This window comes from Mauremys reevesii, linkage group 2 (assembly GCF_016161935.1).
Source record: "Mauremys reevesii isolate NIE-2019 linkage group 2, ASM1616193v1, whole genome shotgun sequence".
Classification (NCBI taxonomy): Eukaryota; Metazoa; Chordata; order Testudines; family Geoemydidae; genus Mauremys; species Mauremys reevesii.
In genome coordinates, this window is record NC_052624.1 from 22,008,333 (window position 1) to 22,030,298 (window position 21,966).

The following is a 21,966-nucleotide window of genomic DNA, read 5'->3' on the forward strand; positions in this document are numbered from 1 at the left end:
CTCAGGAATCACAATATGTCTGGACCTGAAGGTGAAACCAATGACAGTGGAAGACAGGGCTTCCTCAGCAAAATGTCCTAGCTTTGAAATTCACTACTGGAGGAGAGGAGAATGACCACAAATCTCACTGCTTCCAGAGCAAAGTGAAAAACTCATGCCTTCAATATGGTTTTCTGACCACCAAAATCAAACCAGCAGTAAAGCAGATGAAAGAGAGAAGAGGGAAAGGGAGCAGGTGGGGAAGAGGAAAAACAGAGAAGAGGAGTGAACTGGGAAGGGCAAAAAATAAAGAATAATAAAACCAAAATAATTAATCAGAACAAATTAGTGAATCAACATCTGCCCCTATTTGGCTTGTGGGGGAGTTAGAAAGGAAATAAGAATCTCGACAAATGGATAGAAGTCAAATTTAATTTACCTCCATATATATATAAAATGACTGGCTGGGTAAAATCCAATGGTCATGGCTTGGTCAGCCATGGTCTAAACTGTTCTCTTGTATGACTTTTTAAAATTTCATGTTTCCTTGTAGTCATTTAGGAGTCAGTGGTCCCAATTTTTACAATTATATCTGAATTTAGATTAACATTTCTAATAAATATTAGCAATCTTTTTTATTATCTATGGCCATATAGCTTACATTAACCTGTCTCACATAATCGTGAAGACTTCTTTAACTAAAATAATTTGAATGTTATGAAAATTTATTTTTGATTTCTGGTTGTGGGTATCAAATTAACCTCAGGGCAGAAAGTGTACTCATGATCCTACACCCTACTTAAGACCTACATTAAGGAATTATGAGTAGTGTAGGACCTGGCAGGGCCTTCTACAATGGGATGAATTTCATGCCATGGATGGAGGCATGCTACTGATGTTGTAGAGGAACATTAACTTTTTCAAAAGTGCCTAAATAATCTAAAAGCTGAAGTCCCATTTTCAAAAGTGACTTAAGTCCAGATCCTCAAAAGATATTTAGACTCCTAACTCCCACTAATTTCAGTGGAAGTTAGAAGCCTGAATACCTTTGAGGATCTGGTCCGTAGGAGTCCAAGTCTCACTGACTTTCAGTATCACTTAGGCACTTTTGAAAATGTAACGCAGTATCTACTTTTCCTGGCAGAGCCTGGTGCGACTCTTTCCAGAATGCATAATGATATGTCATGCAACCACTTTATCTTGTCACATGTCTCCAGAACTAATGGCCGGACTATGGAACACTCACTCATGTTGCTAAGCAGCCTCACTGAAATCAGTGGAGCTAAGGATATTAGTAAGTGCTTACCAGTATGAAAGAGGGTTGCACAATCAAGTCCTAATTTAACAAAAAACCTCCCCATATCCACACCAAAAATTTCAGTTCATTTAAAATCAAAGCCTCCATGATGATCCTGACTTTTGCAGACCACACAAGTTATCAAATTCCAGACCGTTTACACAAACTCTGTACCTTGTGATTTCATGCTTCACTTTCATTGTTTCTCAACTTTCACATTAGCATTTTTGCTTTAATAATTTTTGACTGACTGCTGAGCTAACTCTATCTGACACTGACATTTTAATGGAGGAAACATCCATACAAAAATAGCCTCATGCCCCTCTGCATTTTAGAAATTGCATTTGAATGTACATAAATGAGGCTTCTGGACCTTTAAATTGCTCTTCAGAATCAATATTTCTCAGTGAGCTTGAACTACCATTCTCATGGGTGTCTACTGAACAGCAAAACATCATCCAAACCAAAATTAGAAACCAGGCAACCAGACTCTAAGAGCAGAGTTCACACTGACGAACAGTGAAAAACAAGTCTGCTTCTAGTAAGCAGCCTACACTGTAAGACACTGAGATGCCCTATGGAGGATGCTTGGAGAAAAACAGAGCACATGGGACTGAACAGAAGTATAAAAATGAAGGGGGGGGGGTGAAGAATAGCTCTTGCAAGAAGAGTTGACTGCACAGATGTCCTGCCCACAGTCTGTTCAGTTTTCTGAATGATAAATAGGAGACCCCAAAATCTCAAGTCGGGTGGTCCATGGATTGAGCTGGCCATTCAGCATGGTCCACCAGGGCCGCCCAGAGGATTCAGGAGGACTGGGGTCCTCGGCGGCAGGGGGCCCCTGCTTTGGCGGTAATTCGGCGGCAGAGGGTCCTTCCGTTCCAGGACCTGCCGCCGAAGTGCCCTGAAGACCCGCAGCGGGGCCCCCTGCCGCCGAATTACTGCCGAAGACCCAGCTGTTCGGCGGTGGGTCCTGGGGCGGAAGGACCCCCCTGCCGCGGGTCTTCGGGGCACTTTGGGGGCAGGCCCGGTGCGGAAGGACCCCCCGCCGCCAAATTACCGCTGAAAACCCGGAGCGGAAGAAGCTCCGGGGGCCCGGGCCCTGCAAGAGTTTTTCAGGGTCCCCGGAGCGAGTGAAGGACCCCGCAACAGGGGCCCTGAAAAACTCTTGTGGGGGCCCCTGTGGGGCCTGGGACCTGGGGCAAATCGCCCCCCCCCCAGGTGGCCCTGTGGCGCACTGGCTGAGACAGCAAACATGCCACCTTCACAGAGAGCTCAGGTATCCCCAGCCCAACCTGCTACAATCTCTACTGGTGGGTTTCTTTGTCTTGAGACATCACAATCCCTAACCTCTCAATTACCAAAACAGGGAAGCAAGGTATCATCACACATATGGATCCATAAGTGAGCTGTTCCTGAAGCCAGCTACATTAAGAGCAAGGAGGAAAAGCAGGTCACTTCAATGGAACACCCAGAACAGCTGTGGCAGCATGTTTATACTGCTATCCTAAAGCCCCTCCTCTGCCCCAGAATATCATGGTTGAAAGGGACCTCAGTCATCTAGTCTAACCTGCTACTCAAAGCAGGACCAATCCCCAGACAGATTTCTACCCCAGTTCCCTAAATGGCCCCCTCAAGGATTGAGCTTACAAGCCTGGGTTTAGCAGGCTAATGCTCAAACCACTGAGCTATCCCTCCCCCCATGCTCTGCTGACTAGTATGGCTGCCCCTGGGTCAGGGTGTAAAAATAAGCACTACACCACAAGCCCAATACTCCAGACAGAATGCCTAGACATTACAATATCTTATTCACTACATGATTTTTGTGAGACCTGTCACATCCTATTGAAATCAGTACAGAGCAAGTAAAACCAAGTTTGAGGCTTAAATGGACAGACTGGTATATAGTGCCCATAAACTAAAGCCAGTTCAAACAACATCAGGTGAAAAGTGCACATCCATCCCCTGGTGTGACTTAAAGGATGATCCTAGGAGGTTTGTTGAAAATGTTTGTAGAATATGGCTGGATTCTTAAATGACTTGTGGAGACTACAGGAGAATTTTTACAATCCATATTTCCATATTTTTAAAAGAATTGTGATGCAACTGTAAGGTGCCAAACATGTCACACTGGTTACAGAAAAAATACACAGGTTTTACTGGGTATTTTTCATTTTGGCATTGTCAAAAAGTTTCTTTCGCTTTTTAAATATGTACGGCAACAGCTTGTTTTGGTGAAGTGCACAGGTAATTCAAGGAGCTCTATTAAAAGGCTCACTGTGTGTGACTAGATGGCTTGGGGTTTTCAGTGCTCAAATTAGACTTAGGCATCAACATGCCATTTTTTGTTCTCAAGTGCCAGTATCAGCATCTACATTGGGATCTGGGCTTTTTTGGGCAGAATCTGTCTTTTTATTATGTGTATAGAGCTTAGCACAATGGGGCCCTGATTCTGTATTGGAGCCTATAGGCACTAATAAATTGTAATTAATAGTAGTAGTAGCAATAATAAATACTAACCTTGTTAAAGACCTTTGTTCAGCAAAACACTTAAATCCACGCTTAACTTTCAGCATATGCTTAAATCTCATAACATTGTTGATTTCAATGTGTTTACAAGCTTTGCTGAATCAGGGTTCTATCCTCAGCTATCCATCCATTTGAAAATGGGTACCATTTTATTGAATAGTTATCATAGCATCACAACACTGGATGGTTGCTGGCAGTCCGCTCCAACAGAGGAAATCTTTAAATAGATTACTTTCATATACTGTATGAAGTTTCTAAAACACATTACTCACTTGTATTGTGACTGATCATTGCCACCGACATCGGGTGATCTTAACTTTTGCAGTAAAATTCTTATAATACTAATGAAAAGTATAAAATTCACCTGCAAAAGAAAATATATATATAAGTGACTTCAAGCTCCTCACTTCAGTATGCAGTGTGCTGGTAAGAGGTAAGCAAGCCAGACTACTCAGTTCATTAGTGAGCCTGGAGTGCTTGCTGCCAGAACATGTTAACTTGTACTCCCTCAGATCTATTGCCACTTTCCTGCCACACTGACAGTTTGTCACATCCAACAGACCTCTGCATGACTGTAAATATCACTATGGAATCATCCTCTGAGATACTTAAAAGCTGACAAAATCCCTTTCCACCAGCAACCCCATTAAAGGGAATGTTCTCAAGCATGGGGCTTTGGTCAAGTCTCAGTACAGCCTAACGTTATATTAAACCCTTTGGTGGATTTACCACTGGAGGCTGAAGGGATAATGCACACTCTACTTATAACTCTTTCCCACACTTGGCCCTTAAATCCCCTGTCTGGAGTCGTGGAAGGGAAGCTGTTGTAGAGGTGACATGTATTCATAAATCAATGATGAAAAGGGCCTTTGCATATCTATCTAAGGTACTGATATGGCCCCTGCATTATCACAGTAAGTGTAAACCACACAATCTTTAATGTATTTACCCTCGCAACTCCCCTGTGACAGAGGGAAGTGCTATTATCCACATTTTACAGATGGGGAACTGAAGTAATTGGATAAAAAGAAGCATAATCTGATCCAGGGGTGGGCTTGAACTCAGGTCTGGAAATCAGAAATTGCTGCATCTGAATCCCATCTCCTATAATATTTCTTCTGTGGTCTTTGGCAAGTCCCCAACCCCTCTGCCTCAGTTCCCAATCTATAGAACAGATGTCTTAGTGCCAGCCATGTAAGATGGTGCTGGATTGTGTAACATGGTCTATAAAATACTTTGAACATGAACAGTGACATTTAAATGTTAGGTGTGGTATAACATCCTATATCCATATAACCTTCTTCGTAGTGCTTAACAGCAGTAAAGTGAGCTAACTCAGATCAGGGATGCAGAAGCATTAAATACAAGAGGAAAACATTCTGGTATTGAGCCAGGGACCAATATCTTATTTTTCATATTTAAAAAACAAACAAAATAATCAACATAATCACTGAGCTGTGCACATAGCTAAACAGAACCTGCTTCTTGGCATGGGTATAGCTCTAGTCTCTCCCCACCCTAGATCTGCCCCTGGTTGTTCAGTCTAACATTTTGATTGAAAGCTCTTTGAGGCACCATGACTTTTGGTGTCTTCTATGAAATGCTCAGTATCATTTTTAAGAGCAAATAAATAATAAATGATTATAATAATTGCATGTTATTCTGTGCCTGTTATTTACTGTTAAAGGAAATGCTAGGGCTAAAGAAGGGATGGTGGAAGAAAGTGACAGGACACAGGATCCCAATTATATAAAAAAAGTTAGGAAAATTAGGTCTAAATTTTTTTGTAAAAGAGAAAATTAGAAGGGGACCTCACGGAAGTAAAAGAAACAAACAAAGAGGATAAATATGCAGCCTGTCCATATGCAGAATTCCCAGTGAAGTCACTGTTAGTTCAGCAGAATGAGGCCTTCTCACTGTTGCTGTTGGGTCCACAGGTTTGTGTAATGAAGCACAGTACAAAGGTCAGGGATATACATTTTATAAGTATGTACGTTAAAGTCAATATGGTCTAATGGTTAAGACACTGTGGTGGCAGAGAGATTCTATTCCTGGCTTTGCTACTGACCTCCTGGGTGACCAGAGGCAAATCACTTCATCTGTTTCCCCTCTCCTTTTGCCTGTGTTTATTTAGATAATTGGGGTAGGGACTGTTTCTTGCTGTGTATTTGTACAGCACCTATCAAAATGAGGCCCTGGTCTCAACTGAGGTCCCTAATTTCTCCTGTAATACAAACTATCATCAATCAAAAAACATTAAAAACTGTGGTCCTTTTTTTAAAGTCAAATAAAATAATTGCTTTTCTGAGCCACAGGGCATATCTTGGAGCACTATATTTGGGTGGACTATATTTTCAAGTGTTTGTATCTAGGTCTCTTTTGAGGCTAGTCAATTTTTTCTATTGGTCTTTAGTGATATTTTATAAGCATTGTGTATGGCTAACGTTAACCAAGTATCTTTGTTTGCATGATGTGAGTATCACTTCAAAAGATAGAGCTACTGGAGCATTAAATCCAGCCAAAGGAGATCAGGCATTTAGATATCATGGTGCTATGTATCCTAGAAATACTTTAGGTAGTATATGAGATTATAATTCAAATGATCACTTAGGACAGTTGTTAAAGACCCCAATTTATCTGAATTAATCTTAAAAATATATATTTAGTTTAAAGTCTCATATAATTTCAATATGTTTAGATAACAAGATTAGAAGCAAATGACAGTGTACATTCACACTTTAGGAGATTTTGTGTTTAGTATTGTAGATTTAGTTCTATAATATTCTTTGGGGTGGAATTTCTTTATACAGAAAGCAGATGATACACAATGTTGAATGAACTGCTAAGGACAGCAAATTAAGCCAATAATATAAATGCAGGGAAGTGTCAGGGATGGGGTAGAGCAGTGGAGGTAAATGACAAAGTAGAAAGATAGGAAGGTAGTGGAATGACACCAGATCAGTGATCTTATCATTTTGGCTGCCTTAAACTGACAGTAACTTTTGAGCCAATTACATTGCGAGTACATGTATCACTTAAAATGTCTTTTTGTTACCTCCTTCTTGTTATTTAATCCTTTACAGAAGTTTTAACATGTCACAACATGAGGGACACAACTCTCTTATTTTGATATGATACATGACTGCTTCTGGTTTCTGAAAGCCTATTAATTCAGATTTGTGTCCACCTGAAAAGACACACAAATGAGAGCAGTATGTATGGGAGAGGGGAAGGAAAAGGATCGCTCTGGTGGCATTTGCCAAATGGAGAACATGGGTGGTACTCCAAATGAACTGTTTGGTATAGTACATCTCCAATTAAAGAAATCAGAGAGGCTCTGAAATGTCCACAGCATGACGCATGGAAGGCTGCCAAGGAACATTTCTCAGGCCAAAAATGTTCAGAGGAAAGACCAGGGGAAGGCCTCTGACATGCTGAATTGACTGTGAGGACTGACCCTGAAGAACTCACTTTGAGAATGCTGTTTTAGAGCAATCCCCTAAACCAGCTAAAATAATTGGAAGTAACATAGAAACTAATGCCAAAAAGGGGAATACCGAGTGAAGGTTGGTTTGTTATACCTATTAGAGGTAAATCCTTGCTCGAGTTGCTTCACTTGCTTTGCCTTTCCTTTCAAAATACATTTATACTCTTATCTTCCCATTTAGATTGTCACACAACTCTCATCTTGCCTCTGTCTCTGCTCCCACTTCATCAAATACCCCTTCTTGCTCCACCTCTCACGCTCCACTTTGGGCTTACGTTCATGCTATTCCATATGGTGAATACAGAACAGCCTCCCTTTTCAAATATTCCAGTTGCTTTCCTTTTGCTTCAGGAAAGCCTTCCTCAAAAACAACTTATTTCACAGACTTCCTACCTTAATCTCCTTACTGACAACTTGTCCATAATGTCTTGGTTCTAACAGTTGTATCACATGTATTTGAGGCAGACTGCACGCTCTTTGGGGCAGCAGGACTTTGTTTTCTTATACAGTATGTTTTGCAAAGCTCCATGAGCAGCATGCTTTAAGGGGTGAGAACAAGCAGAGCCTAGTGCTTCTGCTACTTCAATTCTGGCAAACAAGTTTCAAACTTCAGACTTGTTTGCCAGAAGTTATATTTAGGCATCTAGATAAACGTGGCCTCCCTTTAACAGGTGCTGAACACAGGCATCGCCTTTAGATTTCAGTGGGAATTGTGGATACTCCGTCCAGTTCTTCTGGGTGCTTAACATCAGGCACCTGAGTTTGAAAATTAGGGCACGTGTATACACCTCTACGCCGATAGCGCGACCCGATATAACAGGAATTCGGATATAATCCGGTAAAGCAGCAGGGAGCCCTGGGCCCTTTAAAGCACCACCCGAGCTCTGCTGCTTTACTGCATTATATCTGAATTTGAGTGGAGCCCCGGGCCCTTTAAATCCCTGCCCGAGCCCGGATTTAAAGGGCCAGAGGCTCCAGTTGCTGCGGGGAGCCCCGGGCCCTTTAAATCCCCGCCCGAGCCCCACTGCCAGAGCGCCGATGGTGATTTAAATGGCCCGGGGCTCTCCGCAGCAGCTGGAGCCCCGGGCCCTTTAAATCACTGCAGGGGAAGCCGGTCCAGTCTGGCACAGCGTACCGGCTCTTGCCAGTACGCTGAACCCGATATAACGCGGTCTCACCTATAAGGCGGTGAGATTTTTTGGCTCCCGAGGACCGTGTTATATCGGGGTAGAGGTGTACTTGCAGTGTTACCTAACTAATAATAAATGGCCAGATTTTAACCTACTCTTATATATCTGCACAGGGTACATAAAGTCACACAGCGCTTACCTGGATTACGAATCCAGGCACAGGGAGCAGAGAAGGCTGCACAGACCTGCTATTCCCCTAATGACAGGTGGGTGTGGTGGAGAGTAGATAGAGCCTTGATCTGCCCTCACAGAGCTAAACAAGTTGCATCATGTAAAGGCCTATAACAATTAACTCCCCCCTTTGAGAATGGAAGGAGGAAACAGGACAGGATTTGTAACTCCGACAGCTACCCAGGGCTCTTCCTGTGCTGGCACAGGTAGGCTCTGCCTCTTATCAAACATTAGGTGCAAAGCCAATCTAGACCAAAGTAACTATCGCACCTTAACTCATCTGTTGCACTGGGGGACTGAGTGTCCATTCCTACTTCTTTCAGCAGTGCAGTTCAGTTCTCTGCAAATGGCTCAAATCCACTGTGAACTGCTCTTTCACAAATTAACACCACAGCTACAAAACTGTGATTCAGAAGTGTGGAAGCAGGGAAAGAATTAATAAGGATTTGAAGGGGATTTTAATGCATGTCAGTCAGTTAGCAAGAGTTAGCCTAGCTGTAACCCTAATGACGTGAGACTTCTAGAAGCAAGAAAGAACTGTGTAAAAAGTTATTACGACCTTGCAAATATGCAGGCTGGCGTCTTTTAGGAGTGAGACAAATAAGATAGCAGAAAGGCTTATGTATAAACAAAATGTATTTGTTGCTTTTTACCGTCTGTATTATTGCTAGAAATTGTCTGTAACAAAGGTATAAAGGCTTGCTGTAATTGTTTACCAGTTGAGAGACCTGTCCAGGACTGGGGCGACCCTGTGTCCTATGGCACTCTCTCCCTCCATTGTAATTACTGGAGAAATAATAAAGTATTTGATTTTGCTGCACCCAAACAAAAAGCGAGAACTGAGTTTTTCTCCGACAGAATTAACAGCTGGGGGATCACTTAATCTGATAGGAGTGTGATTTTATTTACAGCTTAAGTGGCAGAAGCACTAGGCTCTGTTTTGTTGTTCTCACCCCTTAAAGCATGCTGCTCATGAGAGAAAACAGATCTGGAAAAAGACAGCCGATCCCAAATGAGTGCACGACCTGAGCCCACATAGTCCATGTACATGGACATTTCCATACTTTATTACTATATCAATTCAATTACTGATGTAGAAAAACAGAGGGCTGTTTTGTACCTCAGTGTAACTCTAGCATCAAATTAAGATTTGGTCAGCTTAAGATTCATAAGAGTTTAATTAAGCATCCTTTCCTCCATCAACCAGGCTCCTCAGCCTTTGCAGGAATCCTTCTAGAGCACCAACAAGTCTGTCAATATGCACTTGGATAACTGCTGTCTTCAGATATTGCAAGTTCTAGGACTTTTCAAAGGTCAGCTTGAAGCATTATTTTCTGGGACACCAGTGACCCATGAAAGCTCAGCTGCATATAGGGTTGCCAGGTGTCCAGTTTTTGATTGGAACACCCAGTCCAAAAGGGGGAGGGATAGCTCAGTGGTTTGAGCATTGGCCTGCTAAACAGAGGGTTGTGAGTTCAATCCTTAGGGATCTGGGGCAAACTTGGTCCTGCTAGTGAAAGCAGGGGGCTGGACTCAATGACCTTTCAAGGTCCCTTCCAGTTCTAAGAGATTGGTATATCTCCTATTATTATTACCCTGGCAGCTCCAGTCAGTGCATAGCAGGGTCTCCTAGGGCTGCAGGACCCAGCGGCCGCTTCGTGGGAGCTGTGGTAAGTGGCACTAGACCTCCCACCCCACCCCTCTGCCCCAGCAGCAAGGGGGGATGGAATGAGTGGGGGGGTGGGGCCTCAGAGAAGGGTTGGGGCAGGGGTGTTTGGTTTCATGTGATTAGAAAGTTGGCAACCCTAGCTGCATACAGAATAGTTGTTTAAATGAAAAGTCAGTAGGAGCTTTAATTTTGCACTTTTAAAATATTTTGTATGGTTTATTTTGTTTTATCATTCAGTGTATTCTCCTTACTTCTCCAACTCCTTTGGGACTTTTGCTTCCCTTCATGCTGTACATCTGCTGAGTGTCCATCCCATTATATAGCAAAACATTCATGTTGGTGAATCCTCATTTCATGCAAATTCACCCAAGAACCACCTTTTGCCCTGTCTTGTTTAAACAATGTGGAACTCACTCTGATGAAGGAGGAATAAGGTCCTTTGGATTGACACATAGATCATTCAGTGAGTAGACTGCCTGTTTAGGCCCTGATTCAGCACCTCACTTAGGCATGCACTTAAAGTTAAGCACATTCTTAAGTGCTTTGCTGAATTAGACGCTTAATGAACACTATACTTCAGAAGCCGCAAAATATCACCAAATGAGACGCTGAAAGCTACAGCTAATTTGTACAAAATGCATCTGTTTGCAGTGGTGTTTGTATTTAGCATTGGAGGTATAGCTATTGTTATGCACACTAATGGGTACATCTTCAACACAACGAACAAGAATTTAACTGCACGTGTTCAGTTAACATTAATGAACTCTATGGAGCACAATCCCTGTGTAGCATGCTAAAAATGTCCTTCTGTGTAAATGTTTCATGTCTAATGTATGTAATTCTAGGCTACTAGTTAAGGAAAGATATACATAGCTGTCATTCTTTCCTGCTGTAATAATATTTAGAAACAAAAGTAAATCTATAATCCACGTAAAAGGTTTAACTTGATGTTTTCTTCCCCCAAGGTTCTTGAGCTGGTGAGAGTTTAAAACAAAACAAAACAAAACAAAACAAACAAACAAAATCAACCAGTCATTTAACAGGAGGCAGCTAAATTTTAAAGGCAATGAGTTTAAATGACCTCGGTATCTGTTTAAAATCTCCCCTAAAAAGTAATTTATTTAATTAAAATGGAGTTTTTGCCTGTCTCTAGCTAGTTGTAAAGAATAATGTGTATATTCACTGTACAAGGCTGCAAACTGATATATAATTCATATTGCAAAATGTAGTTTACTTACTATAATAGAAATTAAAATTGGTAATCGTATAACCCACCAAGGACCACTGTGATCATTTGTATCCCAGCAGCTATAAAGAGAGTAAAAGGGAAAATTATGTTAATACTAATTTTATTTGGCAAGCGAGGTATGTGAAGACAAGTGTTTTGGATTTACATGTCAAAACAAAAATAGTCTGGTCTTGTGAATTCTAAGCAATAGCATTTGATATTCTCCTGCTTTTATTTTTATTTTCACTGGGTTTTAATGTGCACATTCAAATCAATTAAAACAGAGCAGTGTTAGAAGAAACCGAGGCAGATACCCCGGAGGGACTCTCAAGTTTAGTTTCACTCTTTATGTCATGACACTTTTCCAATAAGAGCTTAGCTACAGTATCTGGGGCAGCAGAATGATCTGACATAACTGATGGATACAATTAAAAGGATATAATTTACTGCTGGACTATTTGGATTACAGATGAGTGGAACTGGTTTGGGAAATATGAAGAATAAGCCTGGAACTTCATCTGAAAAATTGGACTTTTATTTTCCCCTTTAAATAATTTGTTCACAGTTTTCCACCCCAAGCCATTTTACCCTTCAATGACCATCTGACTTCACAGTCAGTCATTCTCAGTGCCCACAGCCCCTATTGACTTTAGTATGCATTCAGCACTTCTGAAGAAGCAGAGCTTAAAACTTCTGAGAGAATAGAAGCTACAAGTGATAAACCTTAAATAGGAGAAAGATTTAATAGTTTGTAAGTTTCCAACTGTGATGACTATAGCAAGGTATCAATTCAAGAACAGCATCACTTTCAGTTTATTTTTTTAGAGGTATTGCAGATAGGTTCCCTGAGAAGTGAGGAATAACCCGTCATCTGTACCAACTATTGCAGATGCCATGGACAAGAGTTTCTAAGTCATCTAGAGCCTAATCCTATGAGGTGCTCTGCACCCACCACTACCTGGGATGCTAGTAGGAGTTGAGAGTGTTTAGTACTTTGCAAGATGGCACCATCACACTCTTAGTGGTGCCATCTGCTTCTCTAAAAGTCAAATTCTGGCCTTGGATGCAGATAGCTCTCACTGAATCCAACAGGAGCCACATATGCACCACAGAGGGCAGTATTTGGCCATAAACTATTTAACTTCATCCCCGTCAGAGCTTTCAGATTGGATGCATCTATAAAACTGCATGCTGAATAACTTCTGAACACCTGACACTCAACTGGCACCTTTGAGATCCTGCAGTCCTCTGCTATTTACCTCCTTCAAAACAGCAAATTATCCCTGTGCAAGCCGTGCAATCCCAGGGGAAGTTTCACCTGCTGTAGTTCAAGTTTGAAGCATAAAGTTTACATCCTCCTAGCTACTTACCCAGTGTCCTCTAAAAAGATCCTTGTCACTGTCCACAAGATGATGAATACTGTAGGAATTCCTAAGAAATTATAGTTTGTTATAGCAAATGTTTGTAAAAATCTATGAACTGAAACCCCTTACCCCTCTTGTAACCATCTACTACTAGAATATATAAGGTCTGGCATGAGGCAAAATGCAGCACATGGAATAATAAAGTATAGCTGTAGCTGCAGGGTGGGGACCAGCGGCAGGGTGCAAACAATTCCTATCCATCTCCCAGTGAAGACAAGCACAAGGAATGATTACAGGTGAGTGCAGAACATACAAAGGGTATGGCTACACTGGCGATCTGCAGCGCTGGAAAGCCTCCACCAGCGCTGCAATTAGTAAGTGGCTACACCTGCAGGGCACTTCCAGCGCTGCAACTCCCTGGCTGCAGCGCTGGCCGTACACCTCACTCAGCATGGGGAATAAGGATTCCAGCGCTGGTGCTGCAGCGCTTTTATAAATTACTCTCTCTGTTTTGTTATGCAGCCTCTCTTTGTTTTGTTGTGAACGAGCTCCATGCGGAGCTCCGTTGCCGTTGCAGTTGCCGCTTATCTAAAAAACAAACAGAGCTCCTGCTTGCTGTGATCATCTGTACCTGGCTGTAAACAATCAAATGAGATTGCAGGCAGGGAGGGAATGAAACAGCGGGGAGTCCTGTTGGCTGCAGGCTGTTTGCAATTAAGAGTTAAGACTAAGGGGTTGGAAACATGTTCTGATTTTTCAAGTCAGGAAGCTAAACACACAGTGTTGGTTCCAAAAATCCACTCTCTCTCTCCCCCCGCTCCCTGTCACACTAGACCCCACTCCACCCCCTCTTTTGAAAAGCACGTTGTGGCCACTTGAATGCTGGGATAGCTACCCATAATGCATCACTCCCAGCAGCGCTGCTAATGCTGCAAATGTGGCCACACACCAGCGCTGGTAGCTGTGAGTGTGGCCACACACCAGCGCTGCTCCTACACAGCTGGACGACCAGCGCTGCAAACTACCAGCGCTGCAAACCGTAAGTGTAGCCATACCCAAAGGGTGTGCACTGCTCAGCCTCCTGAGTGTGACCCTTGGGGATACAAATGTTACGCATCCCTGGTCTAAATGAAGATAAATATTAGGAGTGAAATTTGACATGCAAATCATTTTACAAAAAGGCATTCACACACACTGGTTCACTCCCATTTCCCAGCTACACCCAAATATATTTTTATGATCAGTTTCTAATGGCTTCATATCTATAAAACCTCCCTTTGGCTCTTGGGTATGAAAGGAATTAGTGTGTAAAAATGAAACAATAATATTTATAATATGTTGGAAAGTATATTAAAGATACAGAATAAGGGACTGGCTGGCACAAAGAGTTACTGGGTCCAACTTTCACTGTCGGAGGGTTGAATTCAAATCCCGTTTTACATAACTGTGAAAATGAATTTAGTGGCCTCATCTTATATCGTACCCATGCACATCACATCATCACAGTGTTTGGCACTCTTTGCAGTTCCAGAGATGCCCAGCAAAGACAGAGCCATTTCTCTGTCAAGTGTCTAAGGTGAATTGGCAGCAATGTGAAGGATAGCATCCATAGTGTCTTCCTGTATAATGAGGCATAAGTGAGTGCTTCTAACCTCGCATTCGCACTGAAGGCATTAAAGTCACTCCTGACTTTTAAAGAATACAATGAACATGTGGGGCCTGATTCATCACTGAATCCGAGCTCCATTCAGACACAGGAACTGGGCATGTGAGAGGGAAGGAGAATGGTGGCTTTGCACTTCTCTTATTCTGGGGTCAACCAGCCCCTGATACTGATTAGGATAACCTCAAGGCAGCCTTTACTTGTGCCCAGTTGCCGATAGTTTCCAGGGGGCATTCAGGTCTGTGGGAATAGTTGAGAAAACAGAAGTGTTCTGCACATATCCACTTTTTCCTGGCCATGCCCTCTACATAGTCACTGTGCAGTGGCCTGTGAGGGAGTGGCATGGAGCCTTTGTGCCAGCTCTACATCCATTTATGCCAGAACAATTTCTTGGTGGCTAGATTTGCATTGTGGAACAGAATAAAGGGGCTGTCTTAGCCTGTGGAATCAGGCCCAGGGACGGTAGCTGTCTAATAGGAGATAATGTTATCTCAGTGGGAAACACTGAGCCTGACCCATCCATAGCTGAAAATAAGAATAAAATATATATATATTTAAGTACTTACCCCAGCCAATCAGAAGATAGGCTGTGAAATGTCTGTTAGGAGAGAATATTACCACAAGGAGGATGTGGAGGTAAAGTCCTTCAACTAAGAGCCAGTAAAAGTTTGCCATAACACAATATTGGAAAAATACCAAACTAGCCTTGCAGCCAACCTGAAGTGTTACAAACAAACAAAGATTAAACTTCTTGCAAAGAAAATGCAGTAATATTTTGTTACAAACATTTTTCTACAGACCCAAGCTCTCTACATATTATGTTCCCTTATCTCTCTTTTATGTCAATTGCTCATGTACAATATATAGAAAATTTCTTTTTCAATGGCCCCTAGAAATAAGGCGATGCATTTAAAGTATAAAGAATGCTTATACAAAGGAATGTAGTTAGCCAAAACTTTATTTCTATAGCTTCCTTGCAGCCAATTTACTCAGAAACCTTGAAATCATTAAGACATGAACATTAAAAAGGCAGATACGAAAGACCACCAATTAAGACAATAAACATATATAACTTTATAAGTTTTCCTAAAAGTTTCCTAGAGGTTTTAATTTGTTAGAAAAATAACAAAAAATTGGCTGTGTGAATTTTCAAAGGTCCAAGTGAAAAATCTAGAATTAGGTACTGAATGCAGTCCCACTGGCCAGGATGTAAGGATATTTAGAAAATAAAAATTGGACTGTACCATCAAAATCCCCCCCTCTCCCACTGTGAAATTCTCCAGTGTTCCCGACTTGTTAAAGACAACTAGAATGCATCACTCTATTATGATCTCTGTAACTTATAGCCTGTGTGGTGTTTTTCAGAATATACCGTTCTAAGAGATATCTGATGGTAAAAGGAAGCATAGAGAGGATTTCACACAGGGGAAAATGTAACTTTTTAAAATGTAAATTAAAATGTGGTTTGATGCTTAATGCTCAGCATAGCATTCGGGTCAGAAGAGTTTATCTTGACTCAAAGTCATGATACACTTTCTGTCCGTTTACTCCTCTTTGGCCTCTTTTGTCCTCCCTCTTGAAGTTAGGCCTGTAGCTGAGGCAGCTCCCAGCCAATGAAAAGATGCCACCAGCCAGCCAAATTGTGTAAAAAGGTTATTCAGTTTTAGAACCTCTTCCAATTCTTTATAAACGGTTCATTTTAAAAGAGCTGTGCCAAGAGCACAAATAGCTCTGTGGAATGCATAAACACGATGTGAGAGTCAAACTCTCCAAGCCGTTACGTAACTAAACCAGGGTTCAAATAGTGTAAGAAGCAGCAGCTATTCCAAGCAACATCAGATCATCTCAACAAAAATACAACAGAAATTAGGGAACAGCACATTGATCTGGACCAGTCTAACTGCAAGAATATCCAGCTGCAACCAAGAGTCACTGCAGGACAAAAACAGAAACAACTTGGGTGCAAACAGGAATGATCAGGGCCAAGAGCCTAATCCTGCAAGGTTTTGAGCACTCTTGACTCCCTGAGACGTCAATCCAAGTGACTTGTTTACAATGATTTTACAGTGCCAGTATTTAGTATTTCTTTAGTGAGAGTGTTTCAGCTGACAGATCATGTACATATAGCTTAAGAGTCACTTAGAAAAGCTTTGCATCATGGAAGAATGTACCTTTATCAATACAAAAATATTGCACTGCATTTTTCTTCAGTTTTTTTCTATACTCTAAATTTAGCCACAATGGGCAGGGGAAAAGCACTGTAAATTAAATTCTCTGAGGTCTTCAGCAGTGTCTGCAGATTTATTTTGCAGCAGTTCTGCTCCAAACCAAAGAGATGGGGATACTCTATACCGGTGGCTTCCAAACTTTTTTTTTCTGGGGACCCAGTTAAAGAAAATTGTTGATGCCCACGACACAACGGAGCTGGGGCAGAGGGTTGGAGTGCGGGGGTGAGGACTGCGAGGTAGGGCCAGGAATGAGGGGTTCAGTGTGTGGGAGGGGGCTCTGGGCTGGGGCAGGAGGTTGGGTACGGGAGGGGGTCAGGGTTCTGGGCTTGGGGTGCGAGCTCTGGGGTGGGGCTGGAGATGAGGGGTTGGGGTGCAGGAATGGGCTCCGGGTTTGGGAGGGCTCGGGGCTGGGGCAGGGGATTGGGAAGTGGGGTTGGGGCATGGACTTACCTCTGGTGGCTTCCGGTCAGCGGCACAGTCGGGGTGCAGAGGCAGGCTTCCTGCCTGTCCTGGCACTGCGGACTGTGCTGCGCCCCAGAAGCAGCGAACAGCAGGTCCAGCTCCTAGGCAGAAGCATGCAAGCAGCTCTGCGCGGCTCTCGCTTGCAGGCACCGCCCCATCCAGCTCCCATTGGTCGTGCTCCGTGGTCCCCCTGCCTATGAGCTGGACCTGCTGCTGGCCGCTTCGGGGTGCAGCACGGTGTCAGAACAGGTAGGGACTACTTGTTTTTACTGGCCGGCCCCCAGGGTCCCTGGGTGCTGAGCAAGGCGACCCAGTGCCTTGCATTCCGCGACCCAGTACTGGGTCGTGACCCGACCTTTGAAAGCCACTGCTCTGTACAATGGTATGTGATATACACCTCTACCTCAATATAACGCTGTCCTCGGGAGCCAAAAAATCTTACCGCGTTATAGGTGAAACCCCGTTATATCGAACTTGCTTTGATCCACTGGAGTGCGCAGCCATCCCCGGTGCGCTGCTTTACTGCGTTATATGCGAATTTGTGTTATATCAGGTTGTGTTATATCGGGGTAGAGGTGTACCATTTAACTGTTCAACCTTCTCAACCTCTGAGATTTTGCAACCCCGCATACTGTGTTAATGCCTTATCCCTACTGTGCCATATGGTTTGCCAAGAATGCAGATGACAGCCCTCCATCAGCTACTGGGGGTGTGGCTCAGTTGCTAGAGCCCTCTTTCTCTCCTCCAAATACCCACTCAGTCTCTCATTGCTCTCCCTCCCTTAATGCCCCTCCTCCAACTCCGATGTTCTCAGAACATTTAACCTTCCCCATTTCCCAGCTGATGTATCTTCCACTTCTAACCTCTACCCTGACTTATCCCACCTCCTCGCTGTCATATTTATCCCGGGCCATGGCTGATTCTGTTTTTTGATAGCTGAAATTCTTCTGCTACCTGCCTGAATATGCAAAGCTGCATTAGGTCAACTCCCAACTCTTCCACTCCCTTTCTCCTCCTGCAGTTGCATCCCAATTCTACCTGCCACTAGTTCTCTCACAGCTCCCTCAACTGACAACTTAGTATTCCCAAAAATTCACAAGGGATGCAGAGGTGGAGAGGTTTAAAAAGCAAAAAGAGCTTCATTACCCATGACGACTGATCCTCTGAACAGTGACCTGTGTTGGAATTGGAATAAAGAATATCATCCTTGACTAAAACAGAGATTGCTCTTAGAATGAAAGAGAGGAACAAGTTCAGATGGATGTAGTTCCGTGTGCAGTGAAGTTTTCTACATTAAAGAAGAGATTAAAAAAAATAATTTTAGTTTCCGGGATGGAAAGGGTGTCATACAGTCTTTTGATTAGTTTTCAACTGTTTCTTAGTGAAATGAACCTGTAGTGAGCACCTGCCTTTTCTTTGTGTGTGACCCCTAGGTATGACCCTTTCAAGGTTTAAAAAAAAATTCTGACCAGTGAATACAATTAAGGCAACTTTGACACCTTTTCAGTGTCACATATTAAAAGGCCCTGCTGCCATTTTCTCCACATATTACCATGAAGAGTATATAATAAGGGTGATTTTTCATTTTCTATTTTTGGTGTGCTCTAGCCTTTGTCTTCTAGATTACCAGTTAAAAGCCTAGTTCTTCTGGCTAAGTTTCTGAAATACCTCTTCCTAATGTATTCTTGTTGGGTTTTTCTGTCTTTAATTCCAGTATTTTGATTCATAAAGTGTGCACATCATGAGATGCAGGTGCATGTATGAACAATTTAGAAATAGTGTATCTACAAAAATACAAATTGGACTGCACTTCCTTCCAGTCCATCAGAACTTAAACCTCTACTCTTTAATCCACTTGCTCTGTGAAAGCTTGGGAAACAGATGAGGTTTTCAGTGTGCCAGAAAAATCAACAAACTCTAGTGGGAAGTAGGTTCCAGAGGCAAGAAACACCCTTCCTCCAGCACCTTGTCTTTTAATGCAGCGTTTATCCTAGCTGATCTCACTAAACAGTAGAGGAGAGAGGGAATCTATAAGGCAGACAGGAACCAAACCACTCAGGATTTTATCAGTATCATAAAGATACAGTATCATAGAATATCAGGGTTGGAAGAGACCTCAGGAGGTCATCTAGTCCAACCCACTGCTCAAAGCAGGACCAATCTCCAGACAGATTTTTACCCCAGTTTCCTAAATGGCACGCTCAAGTATTGAACTCACAACCCTGGGTTTAGCAGGCCAATGCTCAAGTAAAAAGCAACACCTGGAACTGCAGCTAGAAACTAGTACAGATCAGAGAATATTGTTGTTATTATTGAAGGAATGCAGACAGAATAGAATTTTATGGCAGGTTACTGCATTCTGTGCTGCCTGAAGCTTCTGAGTGGTCTTCCGGCATAGACTTATGCAAAGAGCATCAAATAACCCATTTGGGAGGTGACAAAAGCATGGTCAATTGTGGTCAGCTCTGCATCTGAGAGAAGAAGTCATAACCTTCTAGTGTGGCAGAGATGCAAAATGAAGTTGGTCTATTTAGCAAAGGACATAATTCCATGATTAACTTTAAACACTTGCTCAACTTCCATTGACTCCTGTACATCTGCTTAAGAGCTTTGCTGATGCAGGGCCTGAGCCATTCAAAAGCAGCTGAGGGTCCATCACTATTACGGTACATAGCTTAATACATCCCTATGAAACCCAAGGTCACATTCCAGGGAAGAATGGACATCTATTTATTTTCCTTGGATAATTAATAGGAACAACATGTTTCTCTCTCATGCTGGATTTGAAAGAATAAAAGTCTAATCCTGCCAGGAGCTAGGTGCTCCTGAGAGATGCTATACTCCTGCAGTTCAGTGAAAATGATAGGGGCTCAGGGCCCTTACTATAGTGATAGTTGCTAGATTTCTGCATGTGTAGAAATCTGCTTATATGCAAATAGCAGCAAAGTCAGATATACAAAAAGTTTTATACATAGCAGAAATAGCAAATGTTGATATTCCCACAAAATGAAATGTTTATAAACATTTTGTTTTGGGTCAGTTGAAATGTTTAATTTTGATTTTGACTGTTTAAAAATTGTGTAAGAGGCAGTGTGGCATAATGGAAAGAGCATTGGACTGGGGGATGTAGATTCTATTCCCACCTCTGACACTGGCCTGCTGGGCGACCTTGTGTCATTTCTCCTCCCCATGCCTCAGTTTCCACATCTGTAAAATGGGGCAATGATATTAATCTCAATTGTAAAGTGCTTTGAAATCAATTGCTGAAAAGTGCTGCATCAGAATGAGGTATTATTATTATTTCAAAATGAAAAGTAGTTTTGAAATGAAAAGTTGAAATGTTTTGTTCCAATAAGGTCATTTGATTTTTTTTCTCATCAAAATTGAAACATTCCTGTGGAGCATTTTTATTTTGACAAATCAGCATTTTCTGATGAAAAACACTGTCAGAAAATGTTCAACCAATTCTAATCATAATGTTCATACAAAGTGTCACCTGGGATGAAAAAGTCTTGACAATTGAAAAACGGGAACAATTTTGAATAGCAAGAGGGTTTAGGAAGCTCAGTGTCTCTGGCTGGCAATTTAGGATTAAAAAAATCTATCAAAGAGATATGCCAGGGTCATAATTCCTTCCCTATAAAATACTTCAGAATCTGCCCTTTGGTGGGAAAAAAGTTGTCAGAATCCAGATTAGGTCTCTGCACTGACTGAAAACAAGGGTCAAATTTATTCCCAACTCTGCAAGTACATGAAAGAAGTTTCAATTTTAATAAAGAGTGTACAAGAGAACCTTGCAACTGTGTGAAACAAAATTTCCTTTTCTTATCTAATTGCCCTAATTTTAGCAGGACTAGTCATAAATAGGGGCCAGTACATTAAATAAAGATCAGAAAGCACTGAAGTTGTGTCAGTTCTGCTATTCATAATTCCTCAATATGTGCTAGACTAGAAAGGGAAAGCAAACAGAGCCAGCTAAATGAGAGGTTTTATATATTTGTCATATGTACATAAAGCATCCACAGTTAAATTGAACTCCTTCCACCCCAGAACTTTGTTTCATAAAATAATGATGTACATGTTCATGGATAAATGCTGTAGATTTTGAGGAGAGCACATCCAATTCCACTGATACAGTTGTGTGCATCAATGCACAGTTTAAAAAAAATCCTATGTATTACTAACATCAAAAATTCAAATTTTAATCCTATTGGATGAAGTTAGAATTTTGGGTTTTTTTGGTTGCTTTAGTAACTTTTAATTTTTAACTCACTAGTGAAATTGCCTGAAATTCCTCCCAGGAATTTCATTTGAAGAAGTTATTCTTTACTCCTCCTCTTAAATACTATTGTATAGGCTGGATGGCTCCACCCCAAAGATGGATGTATTTCCGTGGATCCTTATATACAGTACATTGGTACTTTCTGTAAAGCACCTTGGGATCCTTCCAGACAACAACTGCCTCTTCAATATAAATATAAATAGCTAACAAAGGTGTTTTCAGCTATTCTGATCCTGGAGAATGGGAAATGGAGCCATTCACTACCTATCCTTGGATCACCCCCCCACAAGATATAGGTTTTTAAAGGCATTTGGGTCATTTACAGATTCTCAAACCAATATTCCCAAGTGTGATTTATCATTGAGGATGCATTAATTAGGTAGAAGGGAGGGGGATTGAAATTCTAAAAATATCCCC

General features: G+C 41.9%; 1 protein-coding gene across 1 annotated transcript in view; it reads right to left on the minus strand.

The window, feature by feature from the left end:
• The window catches only part of VIPR2 (vasoactive intestinal peptide receptor 2), a 91,059-nt gene that overhangs the window by 5,928 nt on the left and 63,165 nt on the right, over positions 1 to 21,966 (minus strand). Inside the window, exons 6-10 of the mRNA XM_039521420.1 lie at positions 18,414 to 18,555; positions 15,144 to 15,294; positions 12,921 to 12,981; positions 11,561 to 11,630; positions 4,078 to 4,169 (exon numbers count right to left, since the gene is read on the minus strand). Coding sequence (XP_039377354.1) covers positions 4,078 to 4,169; positions 11,561 to 11,630; positions 12,921 to 12,981; positions 15,144 to 15,294; positions 18,414 to 18,555 — 516 coding nt within the window. The remainder of the gene's footprint in view (positions 1 to 4,077; positions 4,170 to 11,560; positions 11,631 to 12,920; positions 12,982 to 15,143; positions 15,295 to 18,413; positions 18,556 to 21,966) is intronic.